We start from the raw sequence: 21226 nt of genomic DNA, 5'->3' as shown, positions 1-21226 counted from the left end.
CACAAGAGAACAAGGAGAAGCATTCGATCACCAGACTTGCAAATTAATTTTTATTAGGCAACCGTGAGTTTAAATAAAAACCAGGAGTGTATGTGCATGTGCAATACCGTTAAACTTTTATATAACAGAATCAACATAGCAAAGTATCTAACTTTTTATAACTTTATGTCTGTAGAACGCCATGTATTTTAAGCCTCAATAACAAAGGGTGTTAATCAGTGATTTCAGTAGAACGAAATTTCACTGCTGCTGTAAAGGAAGACCAACGCATTGAATTGAAACTACTGCGAGTGCCAGTGGTCAAATGGTTGAATTACATGCAGTTGCTTGTGAATGCATTTTTCAATTCATACGCCACACGGCAGAGAGGGGATGCCGAAGCGGAGCAGCATCTTTAAAGCGATAGCTTTAAGGGCCCGTTGCACAGTGAGCACGGCATAAGCAACGTTGAGCATGATTTGACCGTGAGTGAAGCGTGTCTACCAATGACAGCGTGGTGCATGTCGCATACTTTCTACCAATCACAGCGCAGCGTGCCGCATTGTTACCATCTGCGGCAGAGGCGGTGCTGGCCGAGCGGGGGAAAGAAGGAAGAAAAGTCAGAAACCCTGCCTTCGTGCATTGTGTTTGTCATAGCGTTCGCGGCGACCGTTTCCCGCTAAAGATTGAGGTTGCATAAGCTGCAGTTGCCGGGAAGCACGAGAAGCAGTCAGGGACTCTTAATGCTATTGCGTTCTACTCCTAAAGGCGAAGCTTAAGAGTCTCCCAAGTAATTTAGCTGATCACGGCATCCAAGATGGACCGGCAGATCTCGGAAGCCATAAGCTGGCGAATGCGGTGTTGATCAGAGGCATTAGGGGGCACACATACCAGCACATCGCACCCTGCGCTTTGTATCTGCAGCATATTCTCGCACTACGCACGCGCCTTGCGTCAGTGGGGCTAGAAATATCGGCAGAGTGGCCAATGCGTGAGGCATTTGCAGTGAGCAGCAGGGCTTCTGTGCCAAACCCGTGGGCTGCCTGCGCTCAATTAGCACGTGGGGAGTGGTGAGCATCTACTACTTATTGCAATATTTCACTTTTACATGCTGCGAAAGCCTCCTGGCGACATTCCTTTTTTTATGATGATGATGTAGCATGAAAATGTGGTTGCACTATTTTACATGTTACTGCTTGGGCAGCAAGGCAATGCAAGGACCAGGTCCGAAAGGGCAGCGGGTGCGAACTTAACTCGGTGTTAGAGCATGGGAACGGTATGTACAAACTGACCATGCGGGTGTGTATGCAAAAGGCAACACGTAGAAGGAAAGAAGGAAGAAAAGATTATACCCGTGCCACATGGGCATAGGAAATGGCATTTAGTAGCTAAGGCTTGAAGATCCTAAATGACATTTTTTTCGGCGGAGCTGCCACAGGTCCAAATTTAATGATATTTGACCCGGTGATGTCGATAACAGTGTCTTCTGAAGTGAACAATTGTAGGCTAATAATAAAAAGATAAACATGCATTTACAAGTTTAACCTGCCTTCAAGGCTAATGAAATCTAGAAATAAGTGTACTATGGGTGCCGCCAGCTTTAGTTTGTTGCTGTCTTTTATAATGTTGCAACCGATGAAACATGATGGCGATGGCGATGTAATTGTCCTTGCTGTATGCTTGTTGCCAACATGTAACACGACTCCGCTTGCAGCAGCATCTATTCTAACATTATTTTTTTTAATTTGTGGGGTCTCTGAACCGTGCTCTTGGGACAAAGGAACGACAACACAGTAGTGCAAACAATCACAAGGGCATTTATTGCACCTTTCATAGATCAATGCCTGCTAGCCGAGTTGCTATCCCCAAAACATGCCGATGGGCACGCGACTAATCTGGGAAGCCTGACTCACCGCGACCGGATAGCGAGCGAATATGTTCGCCCCATGCTAGATCCCGACGCCTGGTCGTTCACGCGTAAGGTCACGCGAACGGTGGCGCATTCGAACGAGGCCTCACAAGACGGTCTCGCAGACCATGGATCGGCGCACGCGCGGAACGTCTGTGCCGCTTGACGATCTCGAACCAAAGAGAGAGCGCTTCGTCATTCCCGCACCCAAGTAACCCCGCCGTGAGGCGGCGCTAGCAGCGCAACACTCGCGCCATCTCTCGCACTGCGCTTCAACCACTCCGACCTCCACGGGCGCTAGGCCATGCGGTGAAGCCGCACTGCAGGAGACGGGAGCTATGCGAGAAAACAAGATATCAGGGGACACATGAGAGTCACGCATCCCTACAAATTGTATAAAACTTGATGTGCTTGTTTATGTGTGCTGTATGGCCACCTGAAAAATTTGTTTCCAGCTAAATAGGATGTCATTTCAAATAATTTAAGTAAACTGGACTGAGTAAGCTATGACGTGGAGGGTACGCATTTCTCAATAGAATGATTTCTGGCGAACGCCCTTGGTGATGAATAACATTAAGGCAAATGCCATTTGATTTGCTCGTGTGGCACCATGCAAGTGGCACTAAATCTTAAGTTATTAGGAAGTGAATGCCATTTTTTGTGCCCTTGTGGTGCAGTATTATTCATGTTTTCATGCGGTATTATTCATGTTTCTTTGCCTTCCAAAGTACTGCAATAATTATTCACGTGCAGTGATGACCTCACTCACCGCTATTAGACATTTGCTGCCACGCACTAAAGAGATGTACATGCATGTGTGGGCTCTGTTCTTTTTTTTCGTTTCGATTTACTAACGAACTATAAATGTTTTTTTCTGAATGTGTCCGAATTTTTTGTTGGCAGGTTTCAACAAAGTGCTGTATTTACTCGAATGTAACACGACCGCTATTGTAATGCGAAGGTTTACTTTCCACTCACGATAAATCTAAAAAAAAAAATAAAACCGCGAATGTAACACAAGATGAACAGAACAAGAAATGGTGCCTTTATTCACGAAATCACAATTCGGAAACAAGTTCTCTTGAGCGACTTCTTTCACAGATAGTTTCACGAAATTTCGAGTGACTCAGCACCAAAAATGTCCCCAACAAGCATTTTTAGCGCTGTGACCAGCTTGTTATTATTTCCAAGACCACTATCGACCGTATACTTTGGAGAGTTCGGTGCTCAGACAAACAGAGTCTTACGAAAGCGAAACTCATGATCTTCAAAACACGTCATCTTCGAGCTTGTTTGAGATTAAGTATTTCTCAAGAGGCGGCACAATCATTTCATTCGGGAGAGGTACCCGGCCACTACGAAGTCCACAGAACCCTTCCGACCTAAAGCTCCTATTCTGACTGGCCTTGCATTTAAAGAGGCCCTCCCACTGGTGCTGCCATCCGTGGATCAGTAATGTCAATCCGCCGAGCCACGGCGGAGTTTCCCGTCTTTACGGCCATCAACGTTGTTTGTGTCTTAAAGCGGGCATTATACTGAATGCGCTACATCGCCATAACATCACAAAGAAGCGGAATCCAAGCGCAGGAGACTACAGCGTCCTGCAGCGCCATAACCATAACACCTATGGAAGAATGAAAAATATAGGAGGCAACATTACGTCACACGGCCAGCCTTGGCAAGCAAATGCTCCGTGAAGCCGCAATGGTAGCCCAACACGTGACCTCTTGCATTGAGATCACGGAGCAAGAATAGAGATTCACTGGGATGTTTGGTTCCCAGTAGCTATGCCAGGAGTTTTTATTCGGTTCAGCTGCCCTGCCATGGCTCTGCCTGCAGAGCGGGAACACTAAAGCCAGTCGCGCACTTTGACGTGCAATCACGTGTTGGGCGGCCAGGTTTGGCTTCTATCGCATCATGGTATGCATCCTCTTATCTTTTCCCTTTCTCCACCAGTCACCAGTACAGAGAAAATAGTGTCAACGTAAGAAAGAAAAAAAAATGTTTGAGCCATCATCTGAGGCCACCACAACCAAAACTGCCAGACCATTCTTTTTGACTTCGTTCGACTGGTCTATGGATTGGATTGAGACGAAAAGGTACAGGTTGCCAACGTAACTCTAAAAACCACGAAATTTAGGATATTTGTTTTAAGATTGCATATTTTGCCGTTAGTCGAAGGTAATGCAAGGGTCGAGTTCAAGCAGTGAGAATCATGAAAAAAGAACTCGCATTAAAATCAAGTACATATGGTAGTGCCCATTGCAACGTGAAGCATGATTTTATTCAACAGTGTGTTAGCTCAGTGTTATGACAGAGGCATTAATGTGCATTATTTTTATGTAGTGGGATGTCTGTGAACACATGTTAATTAGTTACTTTTTATTATTAGCTCAATTTCTGAGACTTAGATAACCCCGCAGCTTTGTGGTGGCTACACTTGCACTGTTGTCTCCTAAACAACAACAACAACAACAATAACAAAAACAAAATGATTTGTCTTATATAGACCATGATTTCAGCAAAAAGCATCTGTGAGTAAAGGAAGCACTCGGCCATAGATGCTGTAGCTTTCTTCTGATTAGTGCAATTACGTCCCTATATATAGCTCTCATAATAAATATATATAGTGCCCAAACAGCTTGATGAAATATTTTCCAAATCTCGAATAAACTGAATAGATAGCTGGTGCAGCAAGCCCGCCGATTTTTCCTGTAGCTCGGTGTAACTGTTTAGCTATGATCACGCGGTTGGATGCTCTTAAAGATCGCTGCACTAGTTGCCTTCTATAAACTTTCTTGTTATGAAGTCGCCGATTGTAAAAATGTTGGTAACAATTGCCAATAACAGAAAACCTGTAAAATTTGAACATGTGTATACACTTCATTCATATACAATCAAGTTCCATTGATTCAACCTTGACAGGACTGACGAAATTAACCAGATTATCTGGCAGGTCGAATTAAATAAAATGCACAAAAAACGATAAAATACACAGCTGATTCATTTGCCAGTATTTGCCGCTTCTAACTCGGCCCCGAATTAAATTCGCGCCCGCTTTCTATATCTACAGAGTGAAAAAAAGAAAACTAACGTAGAAATGACATTAAAGCATCTAAACAAAGTAGAAGTCGAACGCTCACCCGACAGCACATGGGCTAGTGTCTAGTACACAATGGCGCCCGGTTCCCTAAAGTCAACTTCGCGCAATACATCTATGTTGTGCAGTAAAGCATACAAAGGTTGCGAAGACAGTTTTAGTTTCGGGTCTGATTGCACTCCGCAGGCACTTTTCGGTCAAATTTTCATGAAAAATGAAGGTGGGCATTAGAATTGGTTAACTATCATAAGCAGACATTGTGAGCTACCATTAGTGCTTGAAAATCTTCCTAAGGCAAGCCGAAAATCGGAGTTTCCGACGGAAGATTTATATATTTTTTTATGTGTGTCTCTGTGCTGACTTCTAAGCTCTGTTAGGACACGTTGCGACTAAAGGGGTCGCTGTTGGGGTCACTATAGAGGTCAGGCACGTGCATGCTGACTGGTCGAGTTCGAATGGTCTGACCAACGCCGATTTTAGGATTGAAATAAAGAATAAAGAACTTTATGTATTCCTCAATTAAGCCGCCATAGGTTAAGATTTAGAAAGAAAAATCACAAGTATTGGAAGAGGCCTCATTGGGAGCGGGTCATTCTTTACATATGTCCGCAATATTTCCCTGCCTGTCCGCTTTGTCCTAGTCTCTTGTGCGCTATAGTACATCATTTTCTTCATTGATCAAACCATACCTAACTGCTCTACGGCATACTGCGCTCATGCAGAACTATGTGTGGAAACATCGACCGCAACAGCCGCCAAAGTGCCGAACACTGAGGTGCAAATCCCGCAGGCACAGAGGTAAATATTAAGATAGGATAACTAGGACAATATACAAACGCTTGCTTTGTGTTGTGTGTCAAGGTGCTGCAGAGTCAGTATTATTTTGCTGTGATGTAGACATTGACACAGAATGTGTTGCCCTGCAACAGGAAGTGCCCACTGCTAACCTAGCACAAGCGTTTACAAGTTTAGCACAGCAGCAGCCATGGTGCCTGCTCACAACAAAAGCTTCACTGTCCCACATTGCCCGATGTATTCGTGAACCACTTTGGCCACTCTCCCCAATACTGTCAAATCTCTATAACAAACTCAGATTTAACTATATTCGTGGTGTAAGAAACTACTTTCATTACCTGATCTTATTTCCATTAAAAGCATTTCTTTTTGCCATTTAACCAAGCAATGGCATGACACAGTTTCAATTTAATGGAGTTTTCGGCCATTTCAAGCGTCTACTTAGAGCCTCTATGGCTGGTAAATGTAGCAAAACACTATTAAAAGGTAAGCAGAAGAAAACGTTATTTGCTAGCGTCCTCCGCATGAAAAGCTTGAGCGGCAATAACACCATCGAAGCACGAAACTCGTGTAACAACTTGCGGAAGGCCTCTGAGCGCACAACAGCTTGTATAGCTAGGAGAAACACGAGAGCTGATGATTCCTTCAATACAGAGAGGGTAGGGAAGAGGTGAGTGCGTGGTAAAGTGATAAAGCACGCGCTTGGACGGGGGGCGAGGGGACATGCACCTAATGCTCCCTTTCCCTACAGCGCCCGTGACTTCCTCTTGGATGCCTAATATAGGATGCCGTGAGCCACGCTGATGTGTTGCGCTCGGCGCGATCTGCACCGCACGCAGTCGCTCACAACCATGCTATTATGGCTTGACCTGCTTGCAAGTGGTTTAAAAGTGATCACCGACAAGATACTATCCAACAAGAATGTTCTGGCAATTTGTGAAATTATTTTTACTGCTGGAGCTTCAAAACTTGGAATTAACAAAACTCGAAAGTACAACTTCGTTACATTGATGTCCGACTCTACTGGGAGCGTGGGCAGTATTGTAGCTCCCAGCATTGTAGGCCACGCGTGTCAACCTCCAATTTGGTGTTTTTGTTGTTGCCGTATGGCAAGCTTGGCAGGTGACATGAGCAGCATGAGTAGCCGCAGAAGCAGTAGGGAGGTAGTACTAAATACAACGCCCTTTCCACTTGTGGATCTATAGTGTCTTGCTAGTGATCTCAGTCGGCGAGAAAAAGGGTGTTGCCGCTTGTGTCAGGATAACAGAGCTCACTCTCGATGATCTTGAAGTCTAAAGAAGCTATCCTTGACGTGCTGAAAAACAGGACAAATTTCCAGTGAAAGCAATTGGAACTAACAGACACTTTTACTGTAAATAAATGTTTTCGGTGAGTGCACTGCTTCTGCAACTAGTTTTGGATATAAGTATCTGATCAGTATTGCGGAACTGCTCGCGCTTACCCGCGGCACTGCTACCTACTCCATAAAGCCATGTAGGTGATCTGTAATAAAACCAACTCGTAAGACTTCGCTTCAAGCATTGCATAACAGTGATCCAAATTTCTTACTCCATACTGGATCTTGCTTGATTTTTTGGACATGGTGTGCATGCAACGTCGCAAAACAGAATATGTGGTGGCCGCAAACAAATTTGCCTAATTTAGCTTGTCGCCTTGCTTCTGTGCAATATTCAAGATAAACTCTTTCCTCTGGCATCCGACATGTTTTGAGGCTGCATTCATTGGATTGAGTGGAGGGAAGCAGTTTGGTTCTGTGAACATAGCATTCGGTGTGGAACCACCCTGGGCAACACTAGAAGTCGTGTTAGCGAGCTGCAGCGGTAGAATGCAAGTGAAAGCTTCGTTCAGTGTGCTGGACCTGCGTTTCTTTCTCTCGGCTGTGCGTGTGCCACAAGGCCGCTGTGAAGCGGACTTCGGCTGCAGGGCTTCAAACCTTAAAAGGGGTCGACAGCGCTCGTGTTCAACCAAATTTATTTTATCTTGTTCTCAATATTTGCTTTTTCGGGCTGCCCGATTATTTGGATGTTTTCTTGCGACTCCTTCCATGTAAAAAAGCATCGGTCGGCGACTGTACTTAGCATGAATGGTTGAATTACGGTATAGCGAAATTGCAGTGTAATTACCAAAAGTGTCAATCTTACCATCTCAGTTATGTAAAGGTCTGACTGTACAACATATGAAACGTCACCTCTTGCAAAAAAAGAAAGACGAAAGTGTAGCTACGAGCGTATAGCTACTCTTTGAAATTCCCTCCATGTTTCTGTCATGCACACTATTGTAGGCAGTGTGGATGCACTGTCCTGTTCAGATAAACCACGGTGCTGTTTCAACATCGCAGCATTCAAACAAAAAGTCAGTGGAGGCATATTTTATTGGCAAATCACCAAACAAGCGTATGAGTTCGCTCTCCGTACACATAAACCCGGCTGAAATACCGTTTCTCGATTGCAAATGATGTTGTTTGGACTTCTGTTGGCAGTCTGGTTTTTTGTGAAAGTGACGTTTATTATGTTGGACTGTGTGCATACATGTGCTTCTAGTTTTTATTTAAGCTCACGGTTGCCTAATAAAATTTCACTTGTAAGTGTAGCAATTATGTGTGTCTCCTCCTTCTCTAGCGCTTTGTCTTCTTGCGCTACAGTTCAAAATGGCTAACCTATAGCAGCTCGCCAAGTTCTTTCTATTGCTCTCTTAATGCTTGCACGTTAACCATATCACTGTTGACTAGGTGTTGAATACTCCAGCTCACTGCTTGAACTCATACTTCCGAAACTCATTATGAACTCTGGCCCAATTGATGACACTGCGAATAACACTATGATGAGGAACACATATTACGTGCTTAACATCCTAGCTAAAAGGAACTAGTGCCAGTGTGGCAGGTAAAGACACTACTCTCAAATGAAGCTGAAACTGACAGTCAGTGGAGCCAAACTGCCTTCACTTGTGCCTTTAACTTTGGGCACATCAATTCTGACTATGGCGTCTTGGTTGTCTGACAAACAGACATTTGAATGGGTGGCTTCTCTGTTAGGCAGCGTTCACACTGGCATGTCGCAGAAGTCATGAAACCACGGTAGTCACGATGCGATGGTTGTAAGTGGGTTGCTCGAAGAGTGACTGTTTGGAGTCAGTCACTCGCTGCTTGATTTTTCACATCTGCAGCTCAAGCCACAAAGCTGTTGAACCAATCAGCTGCCCAGGAGCAGGGAATCAGTATGGGCCGATGTTTATTTTATGCGGCAGTGGCGGTGCAAGATTGTACAAGCAGACACGAATGGCACCAATGACGAGATAATTTAGATGTTGCAGCAGGCAGATTGCACTTGCCAGTGCGATTACCGATCACCATGAGTCGCTCCTTGATCGCCACTCGCAGCCGGTCGTTTGAACTCTGCCTGTCGAGGGAACGAATGTGCTCTTAGGGAGACAAATAAAGACGTGTGGTGTTGCATGCGCTTGGTTGTTTCAGAGATGCTCAAGGGCTCGTCATGCATTGACGACCCCTTGGACTGCAGTGATGATGTCACCTCCTGCACTGTGCCCTTGCTGGAAGACAGAGTCGTGCGAAGGAAAGAGCGTGTGGACTGATTATGCGTCGCACGCCACTTTGTGCATCCAGAAGGGCATGCGCTTGACCACGTGTGCCTCTTGACAGACTCACTCCGCACTCAGTGCCAGCTCTTCGAGCACTTTAGGGAATTGTGTGTCTTAGCTCCCTGCTCATCCTTTTTTTAAAATTTAGGGGCATTTCAGGTTCTTTAGTACTGTGGGAGTGTGCCTTGTTGTTTCCATTGACTACGTTGACACTTGCATTGGGGACTTTTACTCTTGATGTTGGAGACCATTCTGCCACGGACACTATTTTTGAAAAATTTACTATTTTTCTATGCAATTCATACTATATAACGTACAACTTTTATGTTTGTGGACGTGTTGTATGGTGCACGTGTTCTTTGCTTTATATTTCAAGCTCTGTAGTAGCTTAATTTAACTATTTTAACCCCCTCACACAAAGTTGCTTTGAGTGCTGGGATCATTCACATTGCTATACCCTTTCTTCAGCTTTGTGACGATGGAAAGTATTGTCCTGGACAAATGAAACCTGAGTGGGGAAAAATTCATATCGGAAGTGTAGTGCCACAAAATTGAGATTGAGATGTAAAATACGTCTGCCTGCAGGATTGAAATTTGATGTGCTTTCTTTTTGTTCGGAAAAATTAACTGCAGCCCTGAGCGTAAACTGCATGAACAAATTCCTGTGTGCATCTTATGCTTACATTTGAATAGACCTTGTCGTTTTCCATTTGTACGCTTCAGTGTGTTTCGGTTGTGTAACTATTTTAAATTTTTCGTTTACCCATGCCTTTTTAAATACCATATTTACCCAAATATAGCATGCCCCCCGCTCTAGCGTGCATCCAATTTTCACAAGTGCGCAGTGCAAAAGTAAAAGTGCACTTGCATTTAAGATGCCGCTGATTCATAAATGAAAAATATATCGTGACCCCCACGTTTATGATCAGAAAAAACGAGACGTGCAGGATTTCTTTTCACGGAGGGGAATCTTTTTTAATGAGCTTTTTCTTGTGAAAGTGACACAGTGTCTTCGCCATTTAAGCTTTGTTGGCCACAGATACCAAGCGCACAGGGGCTGTATTCTCAAACAACCACTTTTTGAGACATGTACTACTGTACCACTTTTGCGCGTCTGCATTGGACTTGTTGCCCAACAAGTGTTCGTCTGACAGTGTTATTGGCACTGAGCGCAGATAGCAAGCTTGGCCCAGCGTCAGAAATGCTGATAACTGATTATGCCGACATATCCATTGCCGAGCCACACAAAATCTCGCGCAACTGATAGCATCTCTTAAAGTTATTGGCCGACAGCAACCTTCATAAAACATGCTCGGTCGCCATTTTGTTATGGTGATGGCGCTGTGTCTGAGGGCTCTGATGGTCGGCTGTTGTCGCAGATGCAGTTCTGGTTTTGTATCCACTTGTAACGCAGAGGCAATTTTCGAACCCATTTTCTCAGAAAAAAGGTTCATGTTTGATTTGGGTAAATACGGTAATACAAAAACAAAGAACAGCTCTGTGTGACCATTTAGTGCCATCCAATTCATGACTGAAGACATGTCACAACTGCTTTGTCAAACAAGTCCGGTCCCCTGTTGACATCACAGCCTTTTGTACTTTTGGGTCTTGTTGTCCTCATTGGCATTGGTTGCTATGACAGTACTATCACTCTTCTCATCTCATCATGGCAATATTCAGATATCATTTTGCCATTTCGGAGATTACTTGCCAGTTCTAGGCATCCTTAAGTCTCATGTCGAGGTACTCCAACAGACATGTTTTTCTTAATTCACTTATTTTTATTTTACCTTATATTCTGTTCATTTACAAAATTGTGTCAAACACAATATAAAACTTTGTTTTCTCTAAAGTTTATGTTAACGTCAGCACCAAGTGTAGACTTGAAACTTCTTGCTATATTTAGCATTTAGCTTGCATAAAAAATGCACAAAATTGAGCCAGTCTTCAGCTCCGTATCATAGTATCAACTGTGTTCATGACATTCCAAGTGTTCAGAATTTTAGCGAATTTCCAACTAAACACCCAACCGATTGGTTGGTTAGCTGTAAAAGTATGCTTTGGCAAATGGCAGTTTCTTTAGCGAATATCACATTAAATTTTTGTAAGCACATTTTCAACAGATTCACGATGGTATATGTATGTGATAGTGGAGTCTTATGCTTTGGCAGAATCACAGCCGTGATTGGCACTACTTTGATAATGTAGACTTGGAGGATTGCAGCAGTGGAAATTGTGGAACACACACATAGAAAAAGAATGAATAGATATGGACGTAGCTGCACTTTCAACTAATTTCTTTATAAAGAAATAAGTTGGCAGTACTGCTATGTCCATTTCTGTTCGTTGCTTTTCTGTGTGTGTGTTCTACAGTTTCCACTGCTGCAATCCTTGAAGAATGAATCAACTAGCTCAGTTAAGCACCCGTTTGATAATGTAGATGTTGTTGTGCAGTGACCATTAGCACACTCTGTTAAATTTTATTCTTATTGAAGGCGGATTGTTTGAAGGGGGTCCAATAAGTGCTTTCTTCCATTTGCATTGTTGCTACAGTAATGACATACTCACCATAAAAAGGCTTCCTGACTAGTCTTCATCTTCTCTTTCTTTGAGGTTCACGAAAATTTTTAGCAGAAGAGTGTAGTGAACTTCGGCTGCTGTTTTTGCAGAATTTTTACAAGAAAGATATGGCAGCATTAATCCTAAGGCAGCTAAGGTCGTGTGCGACAATACATTTCTGTCATATAGGCGAATGCCATGAGGTAGTGCCGAATAATTGCCATATTTGCCGTTTACCCTCACAGGACAAGTCATTGCCAAACTCTGCTCCACAGGTGCCTTTCCTTGACATGTTTGGTGACTACCACGCTTACAAGTGTGCCTTAGGGAACACACGCTGCTTGTAAAAGCCATTACTTCTGGGCCTTCTCAAGTAGACTCAGTCAGTGAACCTGTTGATCAAAGTCCTCATGTTGCCAATTGCTTTGTGCCAGCAGCATATTGGCTTTTTTTTTTTTTTAGCTGCGCTAGAGCATGGCATGATACCTAGTGCTTCCTTAACAGTGAGCCTATTTGTTGCTGCAAGCTTGCACAGGGGTTCATTTCATAGTTTTGGGCATTGAGTGCTACAGAAACACTGGCAAATTTCAGTGACATGTTATTGCACAAAGGCAAAATGTGACGTGGGAGCGCTGTAGTTCAAGGGCCTTAAATGAACAAAAAAGGAGTTAGTAGTATATTAGCATGAGGAGTTTCGACATTAAAAAGCCTCTGTGCTTGCAATCGTGTCTATTAGCATTTATGCGGAATATTATGCAGGGCAGGGTGTTTCTTGCGGTCATGGCAACTAACTTGCATGTAACAGTGAACTGAAGAGCATCAACGCAGTTGAGCCTGCATAATTGATTCCAATAGGAATGCAAAATAGCCTGATGCATATACGTAAAGTCAAGCGAGCTCATAACAAGCTTCACCGTAATGCAGAATGCATTCATTTTTATCATAATTTTTCGGTAATTAAACAATATATTTATTTATTGTACAGTCACTCATGTTGTATTTTTGCACAAAATGACTGAACTCGCAAGCTAGAGTTACGTGCAGCAGTTAATTATTTTCTGAAAGCACTACAAGAAATGACTTCCTTGAAAGTAGGTCAATAAATGGGATGAAAGTTGAGGTTGAAAAGTTTATTTCTTGAAAGCAGAGCAATAGCTCGAGTTTCAAGGTGGTTCAGAGCAGGCAGTTGCTCATCACATAGGCCTCCAGTGAAGACTCGCTGCTTCAAGGACACTTTGTTAGCATTTGTGTGTCTAAATGTCTAAAGCACCCAGAGTCAGTGCCAGTTGGTCCTGTTGTTTGATATTAGCTAAATGACTGCATACCAGATTTTAATTTCATTTATTGTTTCTTCACAATACAAAGATATTCTGAATTATATTGTTGTGACATTGTGAAGGCACTAATTTATTGATGTCACAGAGCCATCCAATCATTAGGAAGCGTGCAATCGTTTTAATTTGATAAGAATGAAGCAGTGCTTCAAATTTCAATTCTCGAGGCTATGTGATTCATGTTAAGTTCATTTTGGCCTTTGCGATTAGGCCACTCGTTTGGATCATGTGCCAGTGTGCGTTGCACAATCACGCGAGCAAAAAAAGTTACCTTGAAAACGGCAGCACAGCAGAATGTGTTAATGGCCTTGGCGAGGGAAGTGCACTTGTGAGTTTATTGTGACGGAGTTAATTTTAAATCCACACTTGTTCGCCACATCCTAGACACCATGCCAAATCTTGCATGCAAAGTCTGGTCTTTATGGGGTCTCCAGTCATAATGTTTGAGTGGCCATTTAAAATGGATAATTATGAAGTGTCTTGATTGTATAAGTAACTTGGTGTAGTATGATAATATGCAAATCTACTTTTAATGTCTTAAATAGACAATACTTACATTTGGACAGTGGTTTTGACAATGTTTATGTGGACTGCTAGCACAGGCTGAGTGCTCTCGAAGTTTTTTTTCTGAGTAAGACGGAGTAAAGGAGCGTATTTAGCCCAAAGTTTTTATTAAAGTACTGTACTCGTGGTTTCTAGTTGCACTAGTCATGGTCTCGTGGCTCATCATGAACGCAATCATGTTCATTAAATGACTCTGACCTGCTGCATGAGACCTGTGTGCACGACATCTTGGATCCAAGAACTTGACGCAGTAGCTGCATTTTTGTAACATCCATGTATTGAAATTTAAATACACTTTATAGGACTCCAAGGGGTCAGAATCAATCTCGACACTTCCACTGCAGTGTAGACAAAGCATAGACATATTTGTCCCAAGACATTAAGCCACCATTAATCTACTAAGCAACTTGCAGCTGTGCCTAGTAGAGTCCGTGAGGCACCCCTTGAATGCTCGCACTAACCAATTCTAACTATGCAAATAAGCATGTCATATAAAACATAGTGGGTGCACATCTCTGTACGCGTTTTTCTCACAAGGCTGTTTTTCATGAGTATTATACTGTTTACCGCCTCTAACCTTTCGGGCTTATGTTCGGTGTTTACATTTGCCTAGATTGCTACTGTTAGGCGATTGGGCTAAGTTTTTAGTGTTTAGACATTGTAAATGTGCCAAGTTTTTGTGTGATGAAGTCATATAGGATGAAGTAACACAACCGCCAGGGGGACTTCTTTTTTACCTTTTGTGGTTTGGCACAATAATTTTGTCCATCAACCATTGCAGACAGTCAGCTGGAGCTTATATGTCTCATCACTGCTAACTTGCAAGCACAGTGTGCGTGTTTAAGTGCAGCTGAGCAAGTCTTTAGCGTAGTCGTTAGAACAATAGCATTCAAGCAATTGCCAAGCATTTTCTTCTGCTGCAAATTTTTACAGAGTGAACAATGATGCTTCATGCTCAGTTCAGGAACATTGTCTGCAGAACAAAGAATTTATAATATGGCTAGGGTAAATGAGTGCTGAAGAGAAGCAGCAAAATTTTTTATAAGCATGTAGCTTCTTAGAGCATTATGTTTGTTTTTATGCTTAAAGCAGTACATACTTGCTTGCATAGAAAATTTTGGGTAAACTTACATTGTTGACATTCATGCCCAAACTGCAGTGAACAATATTATGATGCCATTACGTCATATTGTTTCATGGTATTTTCATGTATATGGGTCCTTCTTGCGCAGGAGGTGTAAACTAATGTCAAGATGAGCCGTGTTTAATCTTTTAATGTTCTGTAATTTTCATTAACAATTTTAGCACTTATAAAACACTACCGAGATTATACCATGTGTCACTTAGAAGAAGTTGGGGTTGTCATTTGTCACCCATCTTTCATATTTTGTCTCTTTTGTGGTGCACCAAGCCTGTACTCGCGATGAGACTGATGCATCGGCAATTCCAGGTCTGTAATGTACCAACCTAGCCTAAATTAGCTCTTCTCTTTAGTGAAGCCGAGTAAGCTCACCTTGCAGACCTGAAGTATAACTGCATGCAGCGTCATTTCAGGTGATGAGAGGGGACAACTTTGACAGCTTTATTTATTCCCAAACATTTACTAGTACCATTCACTTGTGCAGTTCTCAGAGTCGTACAGTTGGCCATGTGCTGAGTTACTGGGCCTTTTTGAAACTTGCAGAGCTGCAGTGTAGAGGGAGTGATCATGATGATGATGCCGGCACATGGGAACTTTAGGGCCTCTCCATGTCATGCAGTGGTGGAATGCCCACCACCAGGACCATGCCATGAGGACAGGGCTTAACCTTGCATTGTTAAGGACATAGTTTACAAGACTACAAGATGGACAAAGACATGCAAAAGTTTGCTGGATAGCAGTGAAATTTCTGCTGTTCTCAAGTAATCTTGCCATGAATGACTTAAAAAGGTTGTTTTGGTTTTATTTTGCACTGTGTTATAAAGCATTCGATAGCCATTAATTTTTTTTTTAGTTTCAACAATGAGTGCAACCGAACCTGCAGCTCACTGTCGTTTTTTACTCTTTTTTTTACCCTTCTGTTGTACCTGTACTAGTGTGGGGAGGGCCTTTTCTTTTTTTACTTCACAAATCCAATTTTTTTTATAGCCATGACTTTAAATGTCAATAAGCTGTGGCTGCCACTGGCATGTCTAGCACATGGATTTTGTATGTTTGAGGTATGAGGATTATGTACGCGCGTGTATTGCCATAGCAGAAAACTTTCCGGTTGCACTCATGGGTTTGCTGGGCTCTGCTGAGGTAACTCCCATTTGTTGTAAGCAGCATAGGTTCTTTTGTGCAGTGCTTTGTTTTGTTGACATCCATCTTTATTGCGAATGGTTGCGTTGTCTGTGGTTTTTTACTTTGCCTTTTGGCCCGCACTGAGTAAACACTTGAGTGAGTGGTCATGCACTCGCAAAGTACTAGGCACAACAGACTCTAGTTCTGTCCTAGCACTGGTCTTGCCCCACCCGATTCGATGCGCTCTCATATGCGTGCACATATGAGACACATATGCGTCTCATATGTGTGTGCATAAATGGCCTTCAAGGCCGTGGGTGAGCATTAACTGAAGGATGGAGAAGTGTCCAAGTTTTGTCGAATAAATCTGTCTGAACTGGAGCGAGCTCTTGCCATTCTTTACTGATGATCACCATTGACTGCCCTGTGCTGACTTGTGACTGGACACATCACACTCCTGTTCTGTGGGTCGAGCCCTTGCTATCAACGCTGTAGCCATCATCACAAAGCCTTTTTGTTTCACTTATATGCATATAAGTGATGGGAATGAGGCAAACCCTGTGCCACTGCTTATGGTTTCCCTTCCTTGGCTCCTCCTATGCACTGCTTCAAAGGCACTGTCATTTGTGGCGTCATTAAACAAAGCTGTTTATAGCAGGGAAACCGCTGCACAGTTTGTGCTGGACTTTAGCAGGAAGGGAGCTAGTGAGTGGCAATGCATGCTAAAGCTTGTAAAACCTATAAAGCCTATAAACTTTGCAGCACGTAGCCAAGCTAGATACTGGACTAGCTTCTCCTTTTTGTAGATTCTTTTGATGGAGGTTGACACTCGCACCAGCAGCAGCAGCCTGGTGGGGCAGTGATGCAATATGCATAACTCTTACATACACTGGTTCTGCCATTTGTGCCCTTAGCGTTCTTGCTTGCCTGGTTTGTCAGAAGCAACTCTTGTCGGCAATAAAGCCAGTCCACGTGTCTGTGGCCACTCACTTCTCTGATGGCGAGTGCACATACTATGGTGGGTTCTAATTTTCTATGGGCGAACTGGGTAAGCAAAGATGCCAAATGTTCGTCAAAGAATTTGGAACAAAAGATGCCATTGTGTTGCAGAATTTGAGAGATAACAGATCAGCAGTAAGCACAATATCTTCCTTTAAAGTTGGTAGAATAAATACGCAGGCCAATGTATGAGTGCTTAGCACAGCTTGTTTCAAAATTGGAATTTTCTGCCTGTAAAGACTGATTTGTAGATACTGAAGCTGCTACAAAGAGCATATAGTGTTTTGACAGCTGTGTGCCCCACTATCGATCCCCTTGGTGTCTGCTTCTGGCCGCTGCTATGGCCTTCATAGTGCTAATTGTTTGCGCATGACTTGACTCCTGCTCATTTATCATTATTAGTGGATTCTGTTTGTGTCAGAATAGCAGCATATTTTAGGAGCTTTCTGTATGTCAATTTGTACTGTAGAACTCCTTTTAAGACTAACCTGGAAGTCTCCATCATATTTCATTACCTGTGCAGCTATATGTGTTGCCACATATTACAGTCAAACCTTTTTATAACCAAGTCGCATTTAACACGACATCTTCGTTATATGTTATATTCATTTTAAGCACACATGCTAATATCAATTAAAAATATTTATATTCATGATCTGGTCTCTGCGGAAAATGCACAAGCGTATGTGATGCCTCGGATGGGCCAGCAACGGGTCTCCTGTCAGTTTTGACGGCCCATTGGCAGCATGTCATGCCAGTACATGGCACTTGAATGCTATAAAACAAATGTGCTTAGTGCCATTATTAATATGCAGCAGTGCTATTGCTGTGACCACATTGGATTGGCTTGCTGGCTGCAGGACAGCCCAACCAAGCTATCGGTCACTGAGCACATATGTTCAGAATGTACCATTCAAATTTTCTTTTGCTGAGTAGTTGTCATTCTTGTGACCAGAACACATACTTTCAGCTGCCAAGCAAATCGATATTCTCTTCGCTGTAACTGTCATTTTCTCTGATCTTGCATATTTGGTTTCATTGTAGCAGTAGAGTACTGCTCCTTAAACTAAAGCATGGCTAACTAAATTTTATATTTACTTCGTTATATGTGTTCATTATGGCAAACCAAATTTTAGATTTACTTTGTTATATATGTCTTCATTATATCAAGGTGTATGACTGCATTCATGTTGTTCTGCACAAACATCGGCCTTCTTACCCAAGTCCAGTTCTCATGGATCCCCTTGTTCCTTGCCCTCCACCTCCCCTTGTAGGCCAGATGGACCACCCCGGTGGCGAGACTGAAGCTGACCAGTCACTGCCCAATGTAGCAGAAGGCGACAGAGTTTGCCTCATTCCTGAGGATGATTGATACCGAGGCACCTTGAGCCGAAAACAACTGTTCCCCGATGTGGGTGCTTCTATTCGATGCGGCCACTCCCAACGTGCATTTGTACTTCGCTGAACAGCTCGCTCATTTGCTGTGAGTGAGAAGGCCATCGAATGGCTGCTGCAGCAGTGCAAGACTCAGGGACCAGTGCTTGCTACAGTGACTGTTGTATATTACTATGAAACTTGTGTCCTCCAGCAGTGGGCAGTCATTGGGTGCAATCATCTGCAAAGAACTATTGAAACTTGCGATTGACATATCAGAATTTCATAATTTATTTAATGGTAAAAAATACAGAAATATTACATGTGTGTGATATACATAAGGAGGTCCAATATTCGAAGACTGCATCAGGACCTCATAGGCTGTTGTACAAAGTTTGAGTTGATCAACCGTGAAATGCACGAAGGTGGTCTTGGTTAAAGCAGGACAGCTGTCCAGTACCTTTGTCACATGTCCATTCTTTTTACAGGCCATTAGTTAATTCTAAGTTGCTCAAGCCAGCTGTTGCCTAGTCAAGTAATTGTGATGGATATGTTTCCCGTATTTTATTCGTTTGATGAATCTTAATTACCAAATTTGTTTGGCCTAAGAATAACTTTCTGCGCAATGTATTTTCGTGCTGATGTAGATTTTCAGACTATCTTTGTGTCTATAATTATAGTTCGGTTGCCTCAGCAGATGCGTTCTCGTGTTTTTAGGGCTGTGCAAATATTCGAAACATTCGAATAAAGAATCTAATAGTGACTATGTGGTTTCGTTTTTGAATCAAATAGTCACTATTTATAAATGCTAGTATTTACCTTATACATTTCGAATATTTCAAAATGTGAACTGCGCCCAAGTAAACATAAAATTGGAACAAAATTACGGTAACTTTTCACCCTCGTAGGCGTATTATAGACATAAAGCATCAGAACTTTCATATTGAAGGAGGCTGCGTCACTTAGGTAACCGCACTTTATGGGCTGTACAGTGATCAGTTGCACTCTGAAGAGTCCTGTGCATGAGAAGAAATACCCTACTTGTTTGCTCCTAATGCTCCATTTGTGCTTTTAATAAACAATGCTTATTGACATACTACATAATGACAGAAACTTGCTAGATTTAAGAATACTGGGATGTGAACATAGTGTTCTTTATATTAATTGTGATAACCACTGATCATTATTCAAAAAACTATTCAAAAAGTATTCGATTTGCTTATGGCACCATTTTATTTGTGTTCTATCTCAAAAATCACTATTCGCAAACCCCTACCTGTTTCGTGTATTGCATCGCAGGCCATGGCTTGTGCACGAATATGTTGAGTTGTGCCTTGGGATTAACACCTAGGATAATTTTTAAAGTTGCCTCTGAAAAATATATTGCCTGCAAAGTATGTCACATAAAAATTTCGTTTTGTTTACAACATATTTTGTTTTACAACTTCAGGCATGAGAGTTCGTGATCTTGTTCCAAGATTACGGAATATTTCTTTGCACATGCTTCGACCTAATATCAGAAGGAAGTTGGGGAATGTATATGTGTGCCTTGCTGATGAATTCAGATCATACGGTTGTGAATTAGAATGACATAGTTGCAACGTTTGTCGCAAGACCAATGTGATCTTTCACTTGACATGCTCGGCTGTGCTAAATATGTCATGCCCTAGCGCGTATTGCGTTGTTTTGTCATTATCGACAGGAATATTAGGGCCATTGTCTTCACAAAATATTTTTGATCATCCCCTTGTGGGAGGCACTCTAGTTTGAAGGGACAAGCACAAAAATTGTGGTCTTCATGATACAGTGCAGGGATAATAATGGCCAAGCCCAAAGTAAAATAAATGTTAAGCCTCCAGTTATGAGTGTTTTCCATAGTCTATGCAGGCTCTTCTCTGTGATCTCTAGTGTGCATCCATGTATGTGTCATGGAAACGAACTTTCATATAACTCGCCAAGCTTTGAGGGCTTCTGTCCTCATAAACTGTTTTACTGTTTCATTACAGTTGTACTAATAGTGGCAAAACATCTGTTATGTCAACAAAATGATCATTGCATAAGAAATGGCCTTCATTCTCATGTATTGTGTCTAAAGGTTATAGTACTTCGAGAATAAAATGGCATTTGCTTATGACCATTTGTGTCTTTTGTAGTTTTGCAAGTCACCAAGACGACCAACTCTTAAGCAAATCTGCTTGAAAAAAACTTCTCTTTTTTTCTAGGAGCCTTGTGCATTTTTAGTGTTAGCCTGTCTTGTAAACAGTTAATTTTATTTATGTAATATCGCACAGATCTATGCAACAGCACTGGCGGTACCAACTTGTGACACTGGTTTAAACTCGACTGCATAGAACTATAACGCTAAGCACAAAGTCACGGGATTGAATCCTGGCCACGGTGGCCGCATTTTGGTGGGGGCTAAATGCGGAAACACCCGTGTGCTCAGATTTAGGTGCACGTTAAGGAATCCGAGGGGGTCAAAATTTCCGGAGTCTCCCACTACAGCATGCCTAGTAATCAGAAAATGGTTTTGACACGTACACTCTTAAGCAAACTTATACCCTTTTGCCACACAACAATAATCGTCATCTGTCTTGTCCACATTTCCTTTCTTTAACGTGGTGAGCCTGGTACTTCGAAGTCACGAACGACACGCCCATTATCAGCATGACAGAGCATTCTCGACAGGAAAGTAGCGAGTGTAGCGTTTTCAAGGAATGAAACGCAAGCAA

The 21226-nt window shown here is 42.5% G+C and overlaps 1 protein-coding gene across 3 annotated transcripts in view; it reads left to right on the top strand.

Moving 5' to 3' along the window:
• LOC142576528 (protein spinster-like) overlaps window positions 1–20628 on the top strand; it is a 97263-nt gene extending 76635 nt beyond the window's left edge. Inside the window, exon 11 of one of the 3 annotated variants that reach the window (XM_075686685.1) lies at window positions 18395–20628. In XM_075686685.1, coding sequence (XP_075542800.1) covers window positions 18395–18492 — 98 coding nt within the window. In that variant the 3' untranslated portion in view covers window positions 18493–20628. The other 2 variants (XM_075686687.1, XM_075686684.1) reach the window with 2 other exon arrangements.
• The last annotated feature ends 598 nt before the right edge of the window (window positions 20629–21226 follow it).

Source organism: Dermacentor variabilis, chromosome 3 (assembly GCF_050947875.1).
Source record: "Dermacentor variabilis isolate Ectoservices chromosome 3, ASM5094787v1, whole genome shotgun sequence".
Taxonomy (NCBI): Eukaryota; Metazoa; Arthropoda; class Arachnida; order Ixodida; family Ixodidae; genus Dermacentor; species Dermacentor variabilis.
The sequence above is the reverse complement of the archived record's forward strand: the minus strand, read 5'-3'. Positions and strand labels throughout refer to the sequence as shown.